Source organism: the organism of the source record quoted next, unplaced genomic scaffold (assembly GCF_019419815.1).
Source record: "Pyrus x bretschneideri cultivar Hongxiangsu unplaced genomic scaffold, Pyrus_bretschneideri_v1 Contig59, whole genome shotgun sequence".
Classification (NCBI taxonomy): Eukaryota; Viridiplantae; Streptophyta; class Magnoliopsida; order Rosales; family Rosaceae; genus Pyrus; species Pyrus x bretschneideri.
The window spans coordinates 605260-629235 of record NW_025999797.1 but is presented as its reverse complement, the minus strand read 5'-3'; the positions used below and the strand labels follow the sequence as shown (position 1 = coordinate 629235).

The 23976-nt window shown below is 37.0% G+C and overlaps 1 protein-coding gene across 2 annotated transcripts; it reads right to left on the bottom strand.

The window, feature by feature from the left end:
* Positions 1–6682: 6682 nt before the first annotated feature.
* Positions 6683–23961, bottom strand: LOC103956513 (transcription factor HHO5-like). Of its 2 annotated transcripts, XM_009368518.3 has the most exons (6): positions 23945–23961; positions 8498–8714; positions 8170–8390; positions 7662–8073; positions 7329–7405; positions 6683–7224 (listed from the first exon to the last, which is right to left on the bottom strand). In XM_009368518.3, exons 2-6 carry the CDS (start codon positions 8697–8699, stop codon positions 6937–6939), a joined length of 1200 nt encoding a protein of 399 aa, XP_009366793.2. In that variant the 5' UTR covers positions 8700–8714; positions 23945–23961; the 3' UTR covers positions 6683–6936. The 2 variants fall into 2 exon arrangements, with proteins under 2 accessions (XP_009366793.2, XP_009366794.2); XM_009368519.3 differs by lacking the exon at positions 23945–23961 and having other exon boundaries at positions 7329–7402; positions 8498–8908.
* Between the last annotated feature and the right edge of the window lie 15 nt (positions 23962–23976).

The following is a 23976-nucleotide window of genomic DNA, read 5'->3' as shown; positions in this document are numbered from 1 at the left end:
TTGGTTGTCTGGCATATGCCACCTCTGTCACTCCCACCACCAAATTTTCCCCTCGGGCTCATCGTTGCATTTTTCTCGGTTATCCTCATGGACAAAAGGCCTATACCCTTTACGATCTCGACAATCACCGCATTTTCACTAGTCGAGACGTCATCTTTCACGAAAATACTTTCCCTTATGCCGTTTCTCACCCTCCTATCCCATCCTCTTCGCCTACCCTACCCATCCCACCCCTTCTGGACTTTACATATAACCCACCCTTTCCTGACCCGACGCCTCACCCTCCTCCACCTTCCTCCCCTTCCACGCCTCCCACAGATTCCCTTGCTGCCCCATTACCCGTTCCTCCCCATACCCATTTACCCACGGACATCCCTACCCCCCCCACTACCTACCAATCCTCCCCTTCCCCGCACCTCTTCCCGTGCCCATAAACCTCCATCCTATTTAAAAGACTACGTTTGCTCGCAGGTGATTCTGCCATCCCACCCATCTTCGACTTCGCAACCCGGTTCTACACAAGGTACGCGATATCCACTTTGTAATTTTCTCTCTTATCACCGTTACTCTCCCAGGCATTTTTCTTACATTAACTCTGTCAGTCGGACTGTGGAGCCTTCCTCCTTTGCCGAGGCTGCCACTGACCCCAATTGGCAACGTGCTATGACTGAGGAGCTTCAAGCTTTACATGCTAATGGTACTTGGACTTTAACTTCCATGCCCCCTGGCAAAATTCCCATTGGTTGTAAGTGGGTGTACAAACTCAAGCACAATTCCGACGGCTCTATTGACCGCTACAAAGCTCGTTTGGTTGCTAAATGCTTCACTCAGGCTGAAGGTATTGATTATCATGACACTTTTTCTCCTACTGCTAAGATGATTACGGTGCGTTGTCTTCTTGCTCTTGCTGCTAGTCAGTCTTGGTCTCTTCATCAGCTTGATGTTAATAATGCTTTCTTACATGGTGACTTACATGAAGAAATCTATATGTCTCCTCCTCCTGGTCTTCGGCGACAGGGGGAGAATCTTGTGTGTCGCCTTCACAAGTCACTTTATGGTCTTAAGCAGGCTTCTCGCCAATGGTTTGCCAAATTCACAAGTGCCATCATTTCTGCCGGTTTTCAACAATCCAAAGCTGACTATTCATTGTTCACTAAAAAGTCTGGTATTTCTTTCACAGCTTTGCTCATTTATGTGGATGATATTGTGATTACAGGCAATGATGCTAGTGCCATTAATTCTCTGAAGTCTTTTCTCCGTGATCATTTTCGGATAAAAGACCTTGGTGATTTAAAATATTTTTTGGGTATTGAGGTTTCTCGTTCCAAACAAGGGATTTATATTTCTCAACGCAAGTATGCATTAGAGATTCTCAAGGACTATGGTTTTTTGGGAGCACGACCCATTGCTTTTCCTATGGATGACACAAAATTATCTGATAAAGGAGAACTTCTCAAGGATCCTGAAAAGTATCGACGATTAGTAGGTCGGTTAATATATCTCACTATCACTCGGCCGGATATCACCTATTCTGTGCATGTTCTAAGCCGTTTTATGCACGAGCCAAGGATATCTCATATGGATGCTGCGCTTCGTATTGTTCGTTATTTGAAGGCTACTCCAGGTCAAGGTTTATTATTTCGTTCTGACAACCAAACCAAGTTAACTGCGTTTTGTGATTCTGATTGGGCAGGTTGCCCTATCACTCGCCGTTCGATTACTGGGTATTGTGTATTCTTGGGCGGTTCTTTGATTTCTTGGTGGACGAAACGACAGAAAACCGTTTCGCTCTTTTCAGCAGAGGCGGAATATAGGGCCATGGCAGGTACTTGTTGCGAGATAGTTTGGCTTCGTTTTTTGTTGAAGGATTTGAACATTCCTTTGGATGGTCCTTCCATTTTATTTTGTGATAATCAAGCAGCGTTACATATAGCTGCCAATCCTGTTTTTCATGAACGAACTCGTCACATTGAGATGGATTGTCACTTTATACGAGATAAGATTGTAGATGGCACAATAGAGACCAAGCATGTGGGTACGGCACAACAGTTGGCAGACTTGTTTACCAAACCTCTTGGGAAAGAAAAGTTTTCGGGTATGTTACGCAAGTTGGGAGTTCTTGACATCCACTCTCCAACTTGAGGGGGAGTGTTAGACAAATAAGGAATATGGTTGGAGTCCTTGTGTAATTGTATATAATATTATTCACTAGCCGTCCTACAGCCGTCAAGCCGTCCTACCTTGTCCTACCTACACACTAGCCGTCCTACAACCGTCCTACCTTGTCCTACCTACACACTAGCCGTCTTACAGCCGTCAAGTCGTCCTATAGCCGTCCTACCTTGTCCTACCTACACACTAGGACGGCTACCTTGTCCTACCTACACACTTGTATCATGTATATATATCCTTGTAATCTTGTAGAGAAAGATAATGAGAAAAAAAGCATTCTCTTCCATTTTAGCATTCTCTTCCATTTTTCCACATTCATGTATCAATAACAAATATATTTTTTAGCCTACATATCTTTTTCTACAACTTGTAATCAAAAGTGCGTAGCTCTCAGTTGAACCTTCCAAATGCCTCAATGCAAGGTCTAACATCAATTGAAAGAAATAATTGATTAGAAAGTAAAGTGCTTAAAAAACTATATATGTTTAGTGCCAATCTAACACAAGTCATTAGCGACCAAGAATGACTTTTATGAAATATGTACATCGTCATCATTGTGGGACATTATAGCGATGGTTTGTTCGTTTCACAAAAAAATTTCACTATATCCTTACTCATCAAGAGATCCTTACAAGGGTGAGCAACTGTCCACTTAGACCTTGAAATTCTCTATATCCTTACTCATCACCTAGGCAATACAGGGTGCGACCACGCTGCAGATTTCCTTTTCTAACCGAAACCACCTGTCATTGTTTTTTTCATGCTTTTCAAATCCATTTAACCCAAATTAAAATACTTCACTCAAATTTCTTCATCCTAACTTCCTTCCTGAATCCCTACCATGCTACCTCATTAAGACCCGCCCACCAATAAGGAGACAATAACACCACACCAAACTTTTATACCTCGTCCACATAAAAATAAAAAAATAAAAAAATTTTAAAAAAAATCAAATCTGCCACTATATCCGGTTAACCATTATATTCCTAACAAACATTAATATTAACTGAGAGACTACAATTAACATGTCAGCATACACTCCATAAAGGAAAATTGGAACATATTTTATATAGGGATATATATATATATAGGGATATATATTCAGCATGGTTTTTATCTGAAAAGTTTCCTCAATACCAAATCATCTGCATGATACTAACGTTGACGTAGATATTCACAGTTTGACACTACAAGCATTTGTTTAACCACAGAAATCTCGATGCAAGAACAATATCCCCCTTAAACATACCCGTAGATAGTGGCGAAGCCAAGAATTCTCGGGAGCAGGGCGAACTTATATGCGTGCAAGGTTAAAGAAAAATGGCAACAAGCGAATCTTTTTATATAGTAATGTCTTCCATAATTAATCAATACATATAAATTATAGTTGTTGTCGATGATGTTTCATGTCATGAAAATGTCGCATAATAGGCTCATTATTAATAAAAGCAAATACATCTCTCTCAATGTAAACAACCATGTTATCACTCAACAATTGATCTCTCATTTTGTTACGCAATGATGTTTTCACAATCTTTATAGCAAAAAAATCTCTCTCCACCGAAGCAGTTGCAACAGGTAACACCAAAGCCAATGTAAGAAGCTTATACACTAACATATAGCTTTCACACCTCCCAGTTCATTTTGTGAGATTTAGGTTAACAAGGTTCATTTTGGAGGTAGTATCTACGAATTGCTTCTCGATAATTGGAGAAGGATTTAAGCACTTTTTCTTATAGTATTGTTCCATGACGTAAGTGTATAACAAAAGAAAAAAATATCTTAGACTCTTAATCCTAGAGTAGACTATAGGGTAATATCTAATCAAATCACGAATTAATTAATCAATACTAACAATCATATGAATAATCAAGAATTCAATTTTTATTCTAAACCACAATTAAAAATTGGGTAAGTTGATTAGGGTTTATAGCGGTTACTGCAATCAATTTTATGTACTTCAAGTTCATATGAATAGTCTATAATATATAATGTATAATATATATATATATATATAATGTGTATAATGTACTTCAAGTTCATGTGATTATTATTAGACCATGTGTGATTCAAGTTCCTATAATATATATAATGTATGAATCCTCTTTTATGTACTTCAATAAAAAAAATTAATAATCATAGTATTCATATGAATAATCTATAATCAATAACCATAAATTTAAAAAATTAAAAATTAAAAATTTACCTCAATTGGAGTGGCTAGCGTGGCGTCTGGAGCTTGGTGGCCAACGGAACAGGGTTTTCTTGTGTTCAATTCTGGGATTTGAGACAATTTTGAAAATTGAAATCTGGGAATGATGGTGGGGGGATGGGATTTGTAATTTATGGGCAAGGGTGGGGGTAATAATTGATACGGGTGGGAGGATTGGGATGGGGACCAGTGGTCCCTCCCTCTTAAAATTTTTTTTTATTTGATTGATGCAAAACTACGTCGTTTACCAAACAAAAATTAATTATTTTTACCAGGCCTAAAATTATGTGTTTTTGGCCTGGATTTAAAAATAAAATAAAAAAGAAACTGCAAGCTCGTAGTTCCCAGATTCGAACTAGGAACCACCGTGGTTCCCAGATTCCGGCCAAACCAGAGGGGTTCAAGCCTTGCTCCTGCCTTTGTTTTCCGACGAGCGGAGGGGCGGCCGCCCCCTTCACTCCTACGTAGCTTCATCACCGCCCGTAGATCGTTTCTTTGCTAGTTTAAAAACTGATCTGTTACTTATGCTCCAAAAATTGGTTGGTTGAGACTTTATTAGTGGATTATTTTTTGGTATAAAACAGTGACAGTCCAAACATTTAGGCCAACCAAAATCTTAGGTCAGGATTGTGCTCCCATACAATCTAAAGAATCCATAAACCCGACAAATAATTAAAGAAAAAAAAATCAAATCAAATAGTTGACATTCAAGGTAATTAAAATATGAAAATATTTGGTACTAATTAATCATCTTTTGAAATTTTGGGAAAAAAAAAATTGTTTGAAATATTTAGGGTCTGTTTGGTATCTTATTTGAAATTTTTTATTATTTCTCATAACATTTTTTAAGAATATTTCTTGAAAACAATTTTCTTTAAGACTAAAAAACTTGATTAGTTTGCGATTTAAAATTTTTAAATCTTACAACTTAAACGAGACAAAGAGATCCAAAAAGCGGGGATCATAGAAGAGGGAGAAAGAGGAGAGAGGATGAAAGAAAGTAAGAGATGATTGAAGGAAAGAGAAAGAAGAGAGAGAATTGGACGAGATAGAGAGGAAGAAGAGTGAGAGAAATAACCGAGAGAATGAAGAGCGGATTGGAGGGTGGACAAAAAAGGTTTAAAAAAAAAAGAGGAGAGAAAATGAAGAAAAGAGAGATAGATTTGGAGTGAGAGGGGTGGAGAGAGAAAAAAGAAATGAGCGAGTTTAAGTTTAAAAACTCATTTTTTATGTTTTTAGAGTATATACTATATTTTTTAGTTAGTCTTAGATTCAATTTTTTAAATAGTCATACCAAACAAGTTTTTAAGGCCTAAAACTTGAAAATTGTTTTTGAATTTAAAAAGTTGAATTCAAATAGAGTACTAAACATACCCTTAATTTTCTAAGCATAAGATTCCTGGAGGCTCACTCTCCTGTCAACTCTTTTGAGAGATTCAATAGAAGAAAAAAAAATTATTTTGCGATCTTGAAGGTGACTGCTTTGTCTTTACATGGTCCTAGCTGTAAGATGAGGATTATTCGGATGTTAATTTAAATGAATAACATTAAGTAATGTAACCCATTAATAAGTCTGAGAGTAGAAATCGATTGTACGATTAGTTAGGTCTCCAGACTTCATTTGACAGTGACTCTGAGGAATTGACAAATACCTAACCGTGTACATGACCAGAAACGAAGCTATTGCTTCAGTGAATACCATGCCGTTTTGTTTGGAGAGTAATCTGGGGCAATCCATTAAGATTGAAAATAATAAATATAGTAGCGTGACATTGGTTTTGCAACAGAGAAAATGCCAGATCAATCGCTAACACGCTTTAATTACATCTAACTGTGAATACATTTTGCACCTCCACATGCATAATTATCGGGATCAGTCGGTGGACGTGTGCCACTGACCCTTGGAATGTTCTTGCGGCGGAAAATAAAAGTAGTTTGGTGAAGCGAGAGAGAGAGAGGCTGGCATGCTACTAAGAATTCGAGGACAATGCAGGTGCAAAGGTTAACTGGCAAATGGACGAGATTTTTAGAATTCAGTTCAGTTGGACAAAATTTTGATCTCAGAGCTTGTTGACAAGCATTAACACAAGAAGCAAGGCAAGCCCTCTATTTTGGACATGGAAAGGGGAATTGCCTGCATGTGTACCTATTCTCCATTCAGGATGGACTCAGGTTTTCATGTCGAATCCTACGATGAAAGGGTTCGATCTCTTCCAAGTCCGGAACTGCAATATCTGCGACCGCGATGTATTTCCGAAGGAAAACAGTATGTAGCAGACTTCTTCTAGTCCATAGATCTCAATTTGAATAACACATTAAACTGAATAACGTCATGTTGGGAAACATTAACATGTTACTTCCTACATTAATCAAGGGCACATTACATGATAATAAACCTGTATAAAAGAACCAGAGGAAGAAACTTGCTCTACAATGGCAAATTCTCCGCTTATTACTACTATACGCTTATAATTCCCTAATCCAGAGACTTCGATTTTTCCCCATGGATATTTGTATCTGCAAAACTCATGCGGGATGATGATTGTATGAGACTATACATCTCCAGCTCCTTGGTGGTGGTGGTGGTTGTGATTCCCACTTGTCCAACTCTGTCCATCCGATTTCTCATCCTCTTCACCTTCCCTGCTGTCACCCGACTTGCCTCCAGTTGTGGATCGACCTTTGGCAAACCCTCCTGTGAGGAGAGGACCCTGTGGAGAACCAGACTGTACGTTGTTTGCCTTAGCATGCTCTCCGCTGTGATCCAAGGGCACGAGTAAGTCATTGCCTTGGCCAGCAGCCGAAGAAGGCGGGAGCTTTCGGATGTGAAGGCGGTATTTCTGCACAGATATCAGACTAAAACATGAGCAAACAATCATCCAGTACAGTTAGAAAAAAGGAAAATTGTGATTACAGATGAGAGAAACTTGAGTAATTAACCAACCTGCAAGTGGCTTTTAACTTCATCATTGGTGAGACCCTCCACCTGCATAAGTTCTCTTATCTGCTTAGGAGTGGCTACTACAAAAAACAGACTACACAAATTAGAAACAAGCACATAAAATCTAAACATAGAGGAGAATTCGATTCGAATAATTCGAAAAAAAAAAAAAAGGACTAAATTCAAGTAGTTTGGCAGCATAAAGATCCAACATTTTCTCCAAAAACCAACAATAAATCTTGAAACTCATCAAATTTTCCAATTCTTAGTCCGAGAATTAATGTCAAATTTTTTCAATTAGCACAATTAAAATATTTTCGGGTCATAATCTCCAACCTTGTGTTCCTCCAAGCTGCTGAAGGGCATCAACAAAGCGGCGGTGGAGCTCCGCCGACCAGCACCGCCTTTGTTTCCTTAAGGGTTGCTGCTGCTGCTGCTGTGGCTGCTGTTGGGGTTTGTTCTGTAATTTCAATTGTCCTGCCATACCAGAACCCGAACCGCCACCTCTGCAGCCATGGTTGGTCTTAGAGTTTGCGTTTGCAGAACGAGCCAGTGTTTCAGACATCAATGGAGTCATAAGACAAAGGTTTGGAACCACGGTAACCTCCTTGTCTCCCTTCAAACATGGGTTTGCAAAACCAGACAACTCATTCTGACCCTTGAATGCCAGTAATGCCCCTCCCACGCCTTTCTTATTACTCAGCTCAATTGGGTTCTCCGCCGCCGACCGATCATCTTCCTCATTCCCCTGTAAAAACAAATCCAAGAAAATATGAAATTTCAGAAAACCCCCAATAAAGTGTCAGTCTTAAGAAGAGAAAAAAGGGGAAATTTAGAAATTAACCAGTTTAAGTTCAGAGTCGTGTTTGGTGTAATCAAAAACATTGATGCTTGTGCTCCATAGCTGCGCAGAGCTCATCCAGTTCTTCTTGTCAATATTTTCCTTTCCAGAAACTGCCCCTCCGTCCTCCACAGAATTACCCTTCAATGGTATGAACTCCGCCATCACCGGCCGCTCTTCCATTCGCCTCCACCGCATTCCTTCCTCCTTCAACCGCTCAATCACTGCATACCCATCAAACCAAATCAAAAACCCATCTCACAAATATGATCAAAAACCAAATCCTAGAGACAGATTTTAGAGAGAGTGTAGAGAGAGACCAAAAACCCACCATCCTTCAGGAGAAGCATGCAGAGAGGAAGCTCCCGCTTGAAAACTTCAATCTTTCTGAGTTCGTCGCCCAGTCTCTTCACGTACCCATCGAGCTCTGAAGATCTCTGAGAGCCGTCTTTAATGGCGGAGAGCTGAGCGAGAAAGTCGGTGATTGTTTTCGGGACGAACAGAGGACTGGAGTCCAAGCTCAGCAGGTCCATTTTCTCTCTCTCTCTCTCTCTCTCTCTCTCTCTCCGTTGTTAATTTTCTCCCTCAATCTCGATTTCGAGCATTGCCCAGATAAAAACCTGATAAGGAACAGAGAGGCCAGAATTTATATGGAATATGAGATTCAGGACACACAAAGATTCAGTGGTTCGCATAAGCGGGTCCTCGCGTCTCCGGGTCAACTCGGTGACTCAGTTCCTTAACTCGGGAACGAGTTTTCACAGTTAAGTAAGGGAATCTTTGGAATCCGTACTCACGCGGCGAAAATGTAATTATAAATTAGTATTTATTATTTTCCTTTTTCTTTTACTTTCGGTTGGTATTTTGTGGGGTGTTTCTTCGAGATTCTCTGTTACGTGGGCTAATATGAATAGTTGACCTTGTTGTTTTAATGCGAGAAGAATAAGGGCAATCCAGTCATCTTCTGAAATTTTTGTTTTTATTTTTCGACAAAAGAATATGATACATCTGAATTTCATCTAAATTGTAGAGAATGAAATAGAGTTGGATCTAGTTTAGAAAGACGCGAACCACTAACGCAATTTATTGTTATTTTGCTCAAACACTCTTAAAAACACTGTCAAAAGAAAAAGCAAACTGCAAGTGGTTATATACTATAGTAGTGAAAAGATGTTGTGCATTTGTATAACGACATAAGTTTGAACTCCGTCGATAACTAACCTAATATGTTAATGCTACTGCTTGACTAAAAAAAAAAAAAAAAAAAAAAAAAGCAAACTACCTGTGAGAAAAAAAAATTGTAACTTCTATTTTTAATATCAAACAAAAATTACACAAATACTTCACTTCCCCTACTTGTACAACATTGTAAATGAAATAAATCAATGCTTCCAAATTTACACAATACATGAATATGTAAATATTATAGAGGAAAAAAATAGCATGAATTAGAGGAAAATGGGCATCCACGTATAAGAGCAAACTACCTAAAAAAATCCAATTGCATAAAACCCTACTAACTTTACATGTCCAATTTCATCCAATCTTTTATCAATACTACTCAAACCTAGTTACAAGGAACCAAAAAAATTTGAGATTTTGCGGTTTTGAAAATTGGGATCCCTTTCTTCTTGAACGCATGAACCCTTTTTTCTTATGAAAATCTTCGAAGATGATGAAAATTTTGAAACAGATCCCTCTCCCTTTTTCATAAGCAAAAAAAGGGGAAAAAGCAACTCAAGAAGAGAAAAGGGAAGTGACCAATTGAGAGAGAGATGGAGAGAGGAAGGGGATGTGGATGAGAGAGACGGTTAGGGAAAAAGAAGGTAGGTTTCACGCAAGATATTTTTTTTTAATTTATTAACTTTTTAGAATTATTGTGTTTCGGTGTGACATAGATTATTTATGTTGATAGCTTAATTGTAACAACCTGTCCCCAAAAATTTTAGTTTTTATAGTTTTAAAATGTGAATTTACGAAAATGCCCTTCGAGGTAAAGACATTGACTTTTGTTGACGGCATTGTCATGTCATGTAAGATCTGTTTTCTTGGCGTATTTGGATAGTACTCGTCGCTATGAACTCGTGGGCGCAAATGAAACGAAATTTAGAGTTATAACGAAGGAGATATTAACGTTTAAAGTCGAAGACATTTTAGTAAATTGATTAATTTCAAGAAAGCTCCAGATTTTTGGAGAAAAATCTGGAAAGCCACATGTGTGGCCCAGATTAAAAGGAAGAAAAGATGGGTGGTGAAGATGAAAGATAAAGGAGAGAAAGGAGGGGCGGGACGCCTAATTAGAAAGAAGAGAAAGAGGGAGTGAACCAATGAGAGATGAGAGAAATGAGGGGAAAGGAGAGAGTTGAGGTGTAGCCAACCCGAACCCTAGCCCGTTTCCAGTCGAGACCCGATCTCTGACCAGGCATTCCACGACTTTTCTGATGCCTTTCACGGCGTTCTCCGAGTTTTTCATGACCAAACACCACCTAGGAACAACTCCACAGTCTTCCCTTTCCCACTTACACCTAGATTCCTGTTCGTTTGACCCTCAAATCTATAAGAACAAACCATATGGTTCTTGGGTACACAGCGGCGAATTCGCCATTCCTGCAACGATTTCCTTCGATCTACATAACCATTGGACTCACCTTGAACCCAGGAACAAAGCCCAAACAAGTTTGGGGGCGTCGGAGTTCGACTTGAGGTTGAATAAAAAAACACCCAAATTCTAGGGTCCCGGTGAGTTCATGGCGATTTGAGGCTTTTCCTGGCCAAATTGGACTTGGCCACATGTATAAAACTTGCTCTACTCACTGAGATCTTCGTTTATGTGAAGTTTGAATTTTTTTAGAAATAGTTGATTTTTCCGGCAAGTCGGGATGGCCGATCGCCGTGTACGGCGGCGCGTAGGCCGAGGCATCCCCTGACCTTCCTAGACTAAATTTTATTCTTCAATTCCATATGTGAAGTCTGATTGACGAATTTCCGTCGTTTGAACCTAGTTCCATTAAGGTCTGCTGCTTGATTATTATAGCAATCGATGATCCAACCGTTGAATCGTCACCAAACTTTGATACGTTATAGTACGTAATGTTTGAGGATATTAAACTTATGGATCAGGAATCCGACGTACGGATCTTCCTGAATTGGATTTGTTAGTTCATAAAATAAAACGTTAACCTCCACTTGAATTTGCAATTGGCGAAGATTCAACCGTTGGATTGTAATGAAACTTTAGTATGATGTTTAGAAGCATAATGTGGATCTTTAGAAGTTACGAATTAGAAATCTGATATACTGATCTTTTTGGATTGAGTTACGTAGGGTTGTGGTTCCTACCGTCGATCTTTGACCAACAATTGACTTTTGGTCAAGGGGTCTTAAATCATTCTAGAACGTCTTTGGGGATGTGTTTTATGTAGGTTACGTGTTCTATCGATAAGAATTCTGAGACGTGATTTGATAATTGTTTTAGACGACAATCGCTCGTGATGACTTGATATTCGTGCTAAGGAGTTGCAGCGCATACTATAGGTGAGTGGGTCTTTTTCCTTTTTATAGTATATATATGTGTATATATATATATATATATATAAATTTTATAGTTTCCACAAATGCTTTGAACTGAGTTATGCATAGCATGCCATCATTTAAAATATGATATATTTTTAAATAATTGCATTGTTCTGCTTTGTGTGTGTGCTAAATGATTATGCGAAGGCACAGGTAAGTCAGGTAATTTATCATGTAATTGAGTTGGTTGCATTGTATGTGAGCATGTATATATTCATTTAGAGCTCATCATGGCTGCACCCCGGTATTAGTGCTCTCGCCCGGGGCCAGGGCACAGCCTTCACGTGATTTGTTCACCTTCCGCACCAGTACGCTCACCTTGGATCCAAGTTTGGTGCCAGTCTGTCATACAGACCACAATAGGCGATTTTGACTCATAGGTGACCCACAATTTATCGCACAACCTTCACGTGATTGTAGTACTTGAGCAAACATATTTATACACAGCCTGTCGTACAGGTCACACTAGGTGACTCCGACTCGTGTGCTAGCCTAGATTGATGAGCTATAGGTGCAGTCGTACAAGTCACATTAGGTGACTCCGACTGGCATGCTAGTTAGATTGATTTCACACCTAGCTTACGCTTATTATTGCTGAAAAGACTACATGACTATAAATCTGCTAGTCGTACATCCTACACAATTTCTATGTGCACGTAGGAAGTTGTCCAACTACATGACTAGTATCTATAACCAATTTGGGATCTTCATCAACCAATGGCCATGATTGTTTATGAATGAGAGCTGAGTGGAACGAATCTCAAAAAGCAAACTGTTATAATAGACACGCAATCATTATGATGTTGCCAAAGTTGTCCAAAAAGTCAGAATTTATAACAGTGAAAATAACAAACTCTTGATCGTCAACTCGATTAGTGCAAGAATAATCAAGTTGACGACCAAAAATTTGTTATTTTCGCAGTTATAAATTCCAGATTTTTTGGACAAATTTGACACGCTGTCGTTATTAAATCTATGAAATGATGGATGACTCGAGTAATGTAGTAGATTTCTTTGATAAACTGAGGATAGAAAAGGATGTGAGAAAGTAACTAGTATTTCTTATTTTTTAAAGAAATCATATTCTAATAGCCAACTATGCCCTTGCCGCTAACATGAATTGAATTCTTTTATCTACTTTTGCTCAAATGACCTTTTGGCAAAATTAAAAGTAATTTTATTGGGCAAGTTCTTTCTATGAGATTTTTTACGGTGCCCTTATTGATAGTTGATTGATTTTTCTTCGTTGGAGGAAGGCGTTGTCCGTATTTTTACACATTTTTTTTCATATTTTACACACAACTCTTGACTTTTTAAAAAAGGAATTGAACGACTTAAAAAATTAAGAATCATAATTATTAAATAAATAATAGAACGCGAAATAAAAAAAATGTGCACCTCAAACGCAATAGAGAGCCTCATGTTTAACAGGAGATGAAAAACCAAAGTAGCCAAAATTGTCATGTGAATGGATCGTGTTTTTTTTTTTATTCTCTTTAAGCGAAGCAACTTTTTCTAAACTGTTTATGGCACCTCTAAAATCACAAAAAGAATAAGAACTGTGTCACCACCAACCACGTACGGACACATGGTGCACGATCCTTGTATCCGGAGCGGTGAGATTCTTCGCTGCGCTCTCGTCCATTAATGCAAAATCGTTTCCAGAATTTCATGGCTCGGTGCACAATCGCCCAGGTAATTTTAGATTCCTATCGTAAGATTCCACGCCGTGTATCGACATGTGCCCAGAGCATTCGGTTTTTGTACATTGTGTGCAGAGATTTTATAGTGTGTCCTTCCAATAAATTAAATCATAGTACAAGTGAATGAATATTTAAAATATATATATAGGATAATTTATATAAAATTACCTTAAATATTGGATCATTCACAGTTTCATACTTTATTTTTAAAAATTTTCAATGTCATACCTCACCTACGAATTTGTTACAATTTCATACCTTCCGTCAGTTTGTCTGTCAATTCTTCCGTTAAATAGTGACATGACTTGAGACGAGACCTACTCTGTATTAAAAAATTAATTGAATATTAAGAAATGTTAATCTATGAAGCAAAAAAAAAAAAAAAAAAAAAAATCTTTAAAGAACAGTGGGCTCACCCCTTACCACTTTAGTCATCTTCAACCTCTTCACCTTCGTTCCTACCCTTCCAACCCTACCTGTCGCCACACCTCCCCTCCATCTCCTTCCCATTGTTGTAGATTGAAAACCTCGGTGAGCTCTGCATATTCATCATCGCGCCTTCAAAGTTCACCAGCATAAACACTCGCGCAGTCCCAGCTCCCCATCATCATCATTGCGACGTCAACGATAATTTGAGCAACCAGCTCCCATGCAAGCTACCTTCCAAGATCTCATAAGCCATATCCTTCAACATCGGCAGCTCTGGCAGCCGCGTCCAGGTCTTCTGCTTCGACCACAAAATCCAGCTCCTTACCATCAGCAAAGATCTCAAGCTCTTTCTTCAAGTCAAGCCTGGCCTCTACAGTCGAGTCCCTCACCGGTCTTCTCGATAAGGCTGAGAGCCAGTTTCCAAGGAGCTTCTTCACTCTTGTCCGCATTGCAGCTACAATTAACCTTATGGATTTGGAGGGTGATGCTTCAGACCTGCATTCTCCGGGACGGGATGCAACTGTTTCTTGTTTGGAAATTGCAGTTTCGTTAATTTTTCGAAACTCAGTGCACAATTCCATTCACATCACTTGTTTGCTTTGTTTTCAAATTTCAAAAGGTTAGGGGCCTGAAACGGTTAGGGATTTGCTAAATATTCTTTAAAAAATGGGTTGAAGATGAGTTAGTGGTAGGGAGAGGGAGGAGCGACATAGGAGGGAGGTGGAGATGGAGGAAGAAAGGGTGGCGAGGGGTTCTGGTTTTGGCGCTGAAGGGAGGTTGAGGGGACACGAGTGGATGGAGAAGAAAGGGCGAGGGGGATAAGGGGTGGGTCCCCCAAGCAAAAAAAAAAAGATTTTCTTATTTTAGTTTTTAATATTTAATTAATTTTTTAATAGAAAATGAATCCCTGTCTTAACCCACGTCACTATTTAACAAAAAAATTGGCAGACAAACTAACGAAAGGTAAGAAATTGTAACAAATTCGTAGTTGAGGTATGACATTGAAATTTTTTAAAGATGGGGTATGAAACTGTGAATGACACAATAGTTGAGGTAGTTTTATGTAATTTACCCAAAAATACAATACTTATATTATAGGGTTAATATCAGTTTTACGTTGAAGTTTCTTAGTTTTCAACATTTGGTACATGAAGTTTTTTTCGTCCCAATTTGGTACCTAAAGTCATAATTATGGGACACTTTCATACATCCGTTAAGTTTTATGTCAGAACCTCTGTTAACTGATGACGTGGCACCCATGTAGATAATGAATGGGCGCCATGTGTCATTTATGGAGCCATGTAAAAATTTAAAATTAAAAAATTAAAATTTTTTATCTCCTCTTCTAACCCTAGCTATTAGGCTCCATAACAATTTTATTTTATTTTTTCTTTTTTGGGCTGTTCCTCATCCCCACGACCTCTTCCCTCCATCCCTTCTTTCATTTCGCTCCTCTGCACCCACCCTCCCCGCACACCCACCTCTCCTACCTCACCTCACCCCTCGTGTTTCTCACCTCTCTTCCTTCTTAAGTCGGCCAAAAATAACGCAAGCAGTAGGGTCTCAAAGCTGCGGCACGACTCCCGATGGTGATCCTGCTGACAAAGTGCAAGCTTTGGCTGCTGAAGCTTGAGAGAATCAAGGAATATCTCCTAATGGAGTAGGAGTTTGTCACAAACCAGGGGCGATTCAAGCCGCATGAGGAGAAGGTCGAGGAGGACATATCTAAAGTCGATAATCTCCGAGGCTCACCGATGAGCGTGGGGAATCTGGAGGATTTAATTGATGAGAATCATGCAATTGTTTCGTCCTCCGTCGATCCTGAGTACTATGTTGGGATATTGTCCTTCTTGGATAAAGACCAATTAGAACCTGGCTGTGCAATTTTAGGGATTAGGGTTTTTGCAAAATGTGGAGGTGAAAAGGGTGGAGGAGAGAGAAAGGAGGGGAGGTGAAGAGGGTGAAGGTGAGTTAGGTATAGAGGATTGGGTGGGCGCAAAAGAGAGAAGAGAGGAAGGGCCTAAAAAAAAAAATTGTTTTGGGGCTGAATAGCTAGGGTTAGAAGAGGAGATAAAAAATATTAATTTAAATTTTTTTTTTAATATTTATGTGGGCCCATAATGACACGTGGTGCCTAGTTATTGTCCACGTAGATGCTACGTCATCAGTTAACGGAGGTTATGACGAAAAACTTAACAAATGTATGTAGGGGTGGAAAATTTTGCCATAAACCGATTTACCAACCGAACCATACCGGTCGGCTCATACCGGTATGATATAGTTTTGACATTTTTTCATAATCTGTTGGCATTTTACCGAACCGACAATTAATGGCATGGCTTTGGTAATTGATTTTGTATGCCAGCAGTATGCCATACCTACCTATATATATATATATATATATATTTTTTTTTTTTTTTTTTTTTGCTTTTCTATTTAGATATTTTAGGCATTTTTTACATGCTTGACTGTTGACTCCTTAGTTTTAGGGTTTAGAAAATAAATGACTCCTTAATTTTAGGGTTTAAAAAATATATGTATATGTATATGATTCATGCCATAATAAACATAGAAAATATTGTTAACAAAATTGATAGCATGATGATTACTAATACTATATATACACGTACATATATATGATTTTGAATGTATATGCGTTGCTTATGTTTAGGATGATGGAGTCTAGCCAATCAACCGCTAGTGCACAACATGAATTAACCCAAAATGAACCACACAATGCAACCGAACAAGCACCCCAATCTAGAAATCAAAATGAGCCCTTGGAACTGGAAGATAGCGAGGAAGAAGTGGAAACCATCGGTTGTGTCATTTACCAACCAAACCAACCAATAATTTTGGCTGAACCGATTTTTGGCAACCGCAAAAAGACGGTTGACTAGCGGTAATTGATTTTTGGTAATTATGTATATGTTGCTGGCAGGTGGCACAAGGAATTTGGCATGGTTTGCCAACTGAACCCAGCCCTAAATGTATGAAAGAATCCCATAATTATGACTTTTGGTAGCAAACTGGGACGAAAAAATCTTCATGTATCAAATGTTGAAAATAAAAAAACTTCATAGTAGTAAACTGAGATTAATCCTATATTATAATACATGGTATACTAAATTCTGTTTTTGGCGCACTAAAGAATTTATTTGGATTTTTTTTTCGTGGGGACCTATTGCATTTTTAGCTTTTCCGTTAAGGGATAAGGATTCTTTTGCGACCATAGGCTTTTCGAGGGCTTTCTTTGAGGACAAAAAAAATTGAAAAAAGATGCTCACCTCTCATTTAACGTGACAACCTATATTTGGAACCATCTATGGTGTTTTAAGTTTTGTCAATTGTTTTTATAATTTCTTTTCTGCTGTCTAAGGTGAAAAATGACGAATCCCTTGACTTATTTTTATGTAAATCAAACTTTTGGATCTTTATTAAGTATAAGAGTAATGCTAGAGAGATCAAATTTTAAAATTAAATTTTGTAAACTAAATAATGAGATTATTGATGATTAGATTATTACTTAAGTATTGATTAACATGCTTATTTTTTTATTGGTGACACTGTGACATCCCACATCGCCTAGGGGTGTGATCCTTATATGTATATTCTCATCCCTACCTAGCACGAGGCCTTTTGGGAGCTCACTGGCTTCGGGTTCCGTAGGAACTCTGAAGTTAAGCGAGTAGCCCGCGAGAGCATTCCCATGATGGGTGACCCACTGGGAAGTTCTCGTGTGAGCTCCCAGAAACAAAACCGTGAGGGTGTGGTCGGGGCCCAAAGCGGACAATATCGTGCTACGGTGGAGTTGGGCCTGGGAAGTGGTCCTGCCTGAGTCGGGATGTGACAATTTGGTTCAGAGCCTAACCCTGGCCGCGTGTGTGCCGACGAGGACGTCGAGCCCCTAAGGGGGGTGGATTGTGACATCCCACATCGCCTAGAGGTGTGATCCTTATATGTACATTCTCATCCCTACCTAGCACGAGGTCTTTTGGGAGTTCACTAGGTTCGGGTTCCGTAGAACTCTGAAGTTAAGGCGAGTAGCGCGCGAGAGCATTCCCATGATGGGTGACCCACTGGGAAGTTCTCAGTGTAAGTTCCCAGAAACAAAACCGTGAGGGTGTGGTTGGGGCCCAAAGCGGACAATATTGTGCTACGGTGGAGTCGGGCTTGGAAAGTGGTCCCTGCTCGGATCAGGATGTGACAGACACGATTTGTCAATTTAATTTAAAATTTTGGTGTTCCTAGCATTATCTAAGTATAAATAACAAGCTTTCAAAAGTAAATTTTTTTTTATCAAACGATATTATCTATACTAAGGAGGTGGGTGAGTAGACTAAGCCTCACAATGGGCTAGCAATAATGTGGTTCAAATTTGCATTTGACAAGAATCGAATATAAGACTTCTCAGTGATGAGTGAAGAGGAATATCATTAGGCCTACAATTAAGTGGCTTCAAAAGATGATGATTAGTTGTAGAACCTGCTCTACATCGAATCAACGATCTGAACGTTTATTTCGTAACTCTCGATTTATAGATTAACCTTACAAAAATTTAACTCAAACCAAAATTATTTGTCTATTTAATTATCATAAGGAAATTTCATTGTTTCTCATAGAACAAAGTGTTCGTCAATTTCATTGAACTCAATTAGATATTTCAAATATTTCCTATTTAACTAATATTTTGCACGGATGATCTATGAGGTTCAACTTAAAAATAGACGATTCAGATTGTTAAAGTTCAATATACTATGGGTCCCACAACTAATTCCCATTAAAAAAAAAAAAAAAGAGATTTCCTTTCCTTTCCTTAAATGCCTCCTATTTTATCCCTTAATTTCAGAAATGCTCTCCTAGTTGGCAGTGCTTAAAAAATGTATAATTACTCACCTTCGAATATTATATGAAAAATAAATAATAAATAAATAATGCTTTTATCGTTTTAATCTGGACCTTTAATATCAAATCTGATGATATTTGATCATGAATGCATAGTCGCAAAGCGACAAAAAAGACGTGACTCCATTTTTTATTTAGTGTCCAGAATTTTCAATGGTAGGCCTTTGTTTTATAAATAATGGCGTTAATTAGATTTAAACGCTTAAAATTTAAATTTTTTTTATTAAACATTTATACCTTTTAGAATTTTGATCAAGGGGTTTTGGTACATTAGGCCACATCAATATTTCTTATTTTTTAAATTAAAATAATAATTGTATTTTTTAAATTAAAATTTTACATATTGATTTCTAAATTTGTCCTTTTAATTAGTTTAGAGAATTTTTTTTATCCGGCCATTTTTTTATTCATGTATTTTAGGAGTTGTGGACTCTTTTTTAGGAGATAATTTTGGTTTTTTCACTCAACATATTTATCCAATTATCTCTTTTAATTTTTGTTTTCGTTCAAAGCATTGTTTTATCCTAAAATTGAAAAAATAATTGAAATGATGGACGCTTAGATTTTTTTGTTTGTTTATTATTTAGTATACTTTTTGTTAGATAATTATTATACATTTGAATTTGCACATGTTGTTGATTAGTGATAATGGTACGTTTATTGTTGGTTATCATATATTGGTTTTGTATTGATTGGTACATTTATTTTTAATTTTTGGGTGTACATATCGTTGATTGGTATGTTTTGTTTAGCTTTCGGTACGTTTAGTTTTAGCTTCCGGTATGTTTAGTTTTGTTCTCATTGATTGATAGGTTTTTTTTCACAATTTTGTTACGATTGGTTTTGTATACATTATGGATTGTACCATTTAGTATCATATGGGTATGATTAATATTATACATATCGTTGATTGGTACATTTACTTTTGTTCTTCAACGTTGTTTACTAGAAAGTTTATTTCCGGTTTTAGTAGGTTTGTTTTCATACATATATTTTTTATTGGTATGTTTGTATTATTCTCGATGTTATTTTCTTATCTAAATTACTACAAAAATTTATATATGGATTACTACAAATATCTTAATTTGATTTCTTCATTGAAAGTAAAAAAAAAAAAAAAAAAAATCAAACCGCAGGGTATTTTATTCCTTACTAAATTGTAGCTAATCATTTTCTTTTTGTATAATTATCTTTAGAGGGAATCAAAGAGCTAGATTGTAGAACATTTGTTTCAATATCTCTGCATTTTTTTTCCTGACGTGAAGAATTTAGGCAGTGGTAAAATCTGTAATTTTGGTACAAATAAAGGATAGTTATGATAGATGAGACAGAAAAATGTTTAATTAAATCTCCAAAACCAATAAATGTTTAGTCTATAGAGTTGAAAACTCAAGCACTTATATCAAAAACGCCCCTTATAATGTGGTTGTGGATAGAGAATATGAATATATAGGGATGATTTGCATGGGTTTAATTTCTTTAGAATCTATATATCTACGTGAATGCATGTTGTACGGTGAAGGAATATGGTTCTCACGTAGACATGCATTTGTGGATCTGTCTATGTTTAAAACAGTAGTTGTGTTTCTCTTTAGATGAATTTCGAGTCGGATAATAACCTTACAAAAATTATGAGAAGAGTGGCAATTGAAAAAGAATAAAAAATTCATCCTCTAACAACAATTGTATTGCTACTTAGTATTATGGTCTAATGGTATTCCTTATCATTTGTAAGTGAAAGTCTTATGTTTGATTCTCGTCAAATACGAATTTGAACTACATTATTGCTAATCAATTTTAATGCTAAGTCCACCTCCCATTTCTTAATGTAAATAATATCTTTCATTAAAAAAATAAATAAATAAAACAAGATGCGTGTTAGTGAATTAATTAGCACTCATAACTACACAACATTACACTGAGTGCCCCTTTTGTCTGTTCAACTATCGAGTCAACTACATTTTCATGCTTCTTCTGTTTGTTAAGCTATCAAGTCAACTACTATTTTTTGACGGGACAATCAGTGCATTCATTCAGTACTTACATCAACACTATATTCTCTAAATAAAGTACATAACTTCTTGGAAGTGATGAAAAAATGACTCACGTGATACCAATCTAACATGCATGTAAACATACAATAACCTTGTTGCACCAAAACATAGTAGTTAACTCGTTAGTTTGGACGGAGTAGGAGTCAATATTGTAGAATTTTGTAACATTAAGAGTTTCTATTTACCATGCATATATAGTTAACTATATACACAAATTGCAACGCAGGTCTCTCTCCTAATCCCTCGTAGGCCTTATCTTTTAACTATAACCATGCTAATTATTCTCATATTCTGTTTGCGCATGCAAATGTAGCTTGCTTGATCGAGCCCAGATGTTTTAGGTATGAGAGCAGCTGTTGCTCAACGGTCTCGGTTGGAATTTAGTAAGTCGATAATGATGTGTTTAAATTGGAACATTATGTGTGGTCCACTTACGTATGTTTCTGGTTTTTATATTGCTGTTAGCTAGCTGTATGCAAATTTAGATTCATCGAGTGCTTATCCATTTAAGGATGTTTGACTTGTGTGCTACGCCATATGGCACAGTTTGATCCTTACAATCGATCACTAGCTAGGACGATCCTTATCAAATTTGGGACAATATTATTCGGTTAATTAGGTAGGAATAGAGTACGTAAGTCCCGCTTAACACTATTGGATTAGTTGCAGCCGTGGATTCATGAAATATTATTCGAGTGGTCAATAAGAATAGTGAGCATAGCACACAAAACTTTTTGGACGGTATAGCATGAAAATTGGTATTTTATCGAGTCTTGGTAGGCCTCAGGTAATTTGCTAAGTCATATTGCACGTCTGTCGATAGATGCCAACAGGAGCATGTCGACAATAGATTTTGAGCGAGCATGCCGACATATGTCAACATATGTCAAGTAAGCCTATCGAAAGATGCCCGTAACAAAGCATACAAAGGCATGATGCTAGCATACATCCTATCCAGTGCCCCTAGAGGCAATTCTTCTAATAGTTGGAGGGTAGCTTTCAAGGGCAGCTTAAATTTTCAAAAGGCAGCACTTAGTTTTTCCACAAAGAATTTCTGAGTTTAGGGGGTAAGCTGACCCACCTTGTCTCAAGGTGAGCCAGGCTCTGATTAGCTGTACGTTATCCAATCTTAGTGGATAGGTGTTGGGCTTCTATTCATGCATCAATTCACTTTCTAGGACTCGCTAGAATCAATTTGTATAAAGACCTTGTTTTTTTTTTTTTTTTTTTTTTTTTTGTAGTGGTGTTGGTTAGGTCATGAAGAGAAAGGGAGAAGTTGATTTTGGGTTTGATTTTGGCAAAGGGTTGTTGAAGATTTGAATTGAAAATTGACTGCTGAAATCTATATTGGCATTAAGTGGAGAGGGATGAAGGATAGTAAGTTCATATTTGTTGGGCAACCCCCAAGGTGGTAAATATTGCATTTCAATAAACGACAAAAATATTCTTCCACAAGGGGCACGTGACATGTTTTAACGGTAAAATGGATTAAAAGTAACGTAGGTGGTAGGACCTAACAATTAAGAGAGTCCGTCTGGTAAAAAATAAAGGGACATTTTGATATAAGTGCCTTGTTTTTTAATTACTTAGACAAAACATCTATTTCTTTTAAAATTTTGATTAAACATTCTCCTATAAATTTGGGGATTATTAATTTCATTTTACATTATTTCCTTTTGGCAAATTATCTCGTTTTCTTTTCATTATTTGTGCATTTACAATTTTAAAAATTGTCATTAGTTCATAAAATTATGAAAATCTGAAATATAAATAATTGGAAAATACATAATAGATACATATAAAATGTAGATACAAACAATAAAATAGAAGTTACTAAAACATGCATATTGGTACATTTAACATAAACGTACCTAAAATCCATCGGTACACTTTGATTTAACATGGGTACATTTTAATTCAGCATGGTTACATTTTAATTTAGTAATGGTACATTTTAATTTACTATGAAGACTTTCAATTCGGCATAGGTACGTTTTAATTTAAAAATAAGTTGTGATGGTACATTTTAATGTTTTTGTTAAGAAATATGGTAGATTAATTTCACTTGAATCATAGTTCAATTCTAACAAAGAAAATAGAGAATGAGAAAGAATATTAACCCTTACAGTAGTAAAGATTGTACCAAGTTAGAAACGATTTACATACATCATCCTATTGAAAATTCTTAATAATTTAAGTCTCTGGGTCCTCAATTAATTTGGTTCTTATCTATTTGGATATTATTGAATTTTTAAATTGAGGAAATTAAGGATAAAGATAATAAATTAAACAAATATTATTTGAAGAATTTAAAATAAATTTGAAAAGCATGTAAATCAGGAATATACGTGAAATAGATGGTTTAATCAAAAGTTAAAGCACCTAAATCTAAAGTTAAAAAGGAATGAATGTTTAATCTAAAAATGTTTAAAAGGAGACAACTAATTCTAATTTTCTAAAAAAGGGAGGTGGGGTTGTGGTGGAATCATCGCACCAAGTTTACAGCCCAATGCAGCATTTGAATCCAATGTAAAAAACATAACCAAGAAACCAACAATGTATTGCAACGTTTGAATCCAAATAAAAAAATTAGGAGTCATGCGAGGTGTGAAATATTCGAAGCATGTTAGTGATGAAAAAATGAAACAAAAAAACGTATACTGTAACGCAACGTCTAAATCAAAAGAGCAGAATCACGAAAGAAAAATGTTGATTAATTAACAATGAGGATCCTCTTTGTAAGGATCCGGTGGATCCTTCAATCATATATGTTTATCGTACATCGTGTGATAAAAAATTATTGTAAATTTTTTTATTTAAAATTGAATATAAATATTACTTGGTGAAAATTATCTGCACGATATACAATAGACGTAATTGGAAGATTCAAAGAGAATCCTCATTACAAACATTAACCTAATGTTTGAACCTGTTTGGTCAGGTGGTTTGATTTGATGATTGACGTCGACGATGCCACTTGCTACGTATATTGACAAAGAAAAGAAAAAGGGAATAAAAAAGGATAATGGAAACTGAGGGACCTATTAGATGAAGCGGTTCGCCGCATACGAACTGAGCCGCTTACATTCTCTCTCCTTTCTTCTAGCGTAGTATCTCTCTCTCTCTCTCTCTCTCTCTCTCTCAGT

Bases quoted from the DNA above. Each gene is read 5' to 3' on its own strand.
- LOC103956513 (XM_009368518.3), bottom strand. From the start codon at position 8,699: ATGGACCTGCTGAGCTTGGACTCCAGTCCTCTGTTCGTCCCGAAAACA. The intron at 8,074-8,169 runs GTTAATTTCTAA...TTGTTTTTACAG, and splicing joins ACGACTCTGAACTTAAACTG to GGGAATGAGGAAGATGATCG. The intron at 7,225-7,328 runs GTTGGTTAATTA...ATATCTGTGCAG, and splicing joins AAGTTAAAAGCCACTTGCAG to AAATACCGCCTTCACATCCG.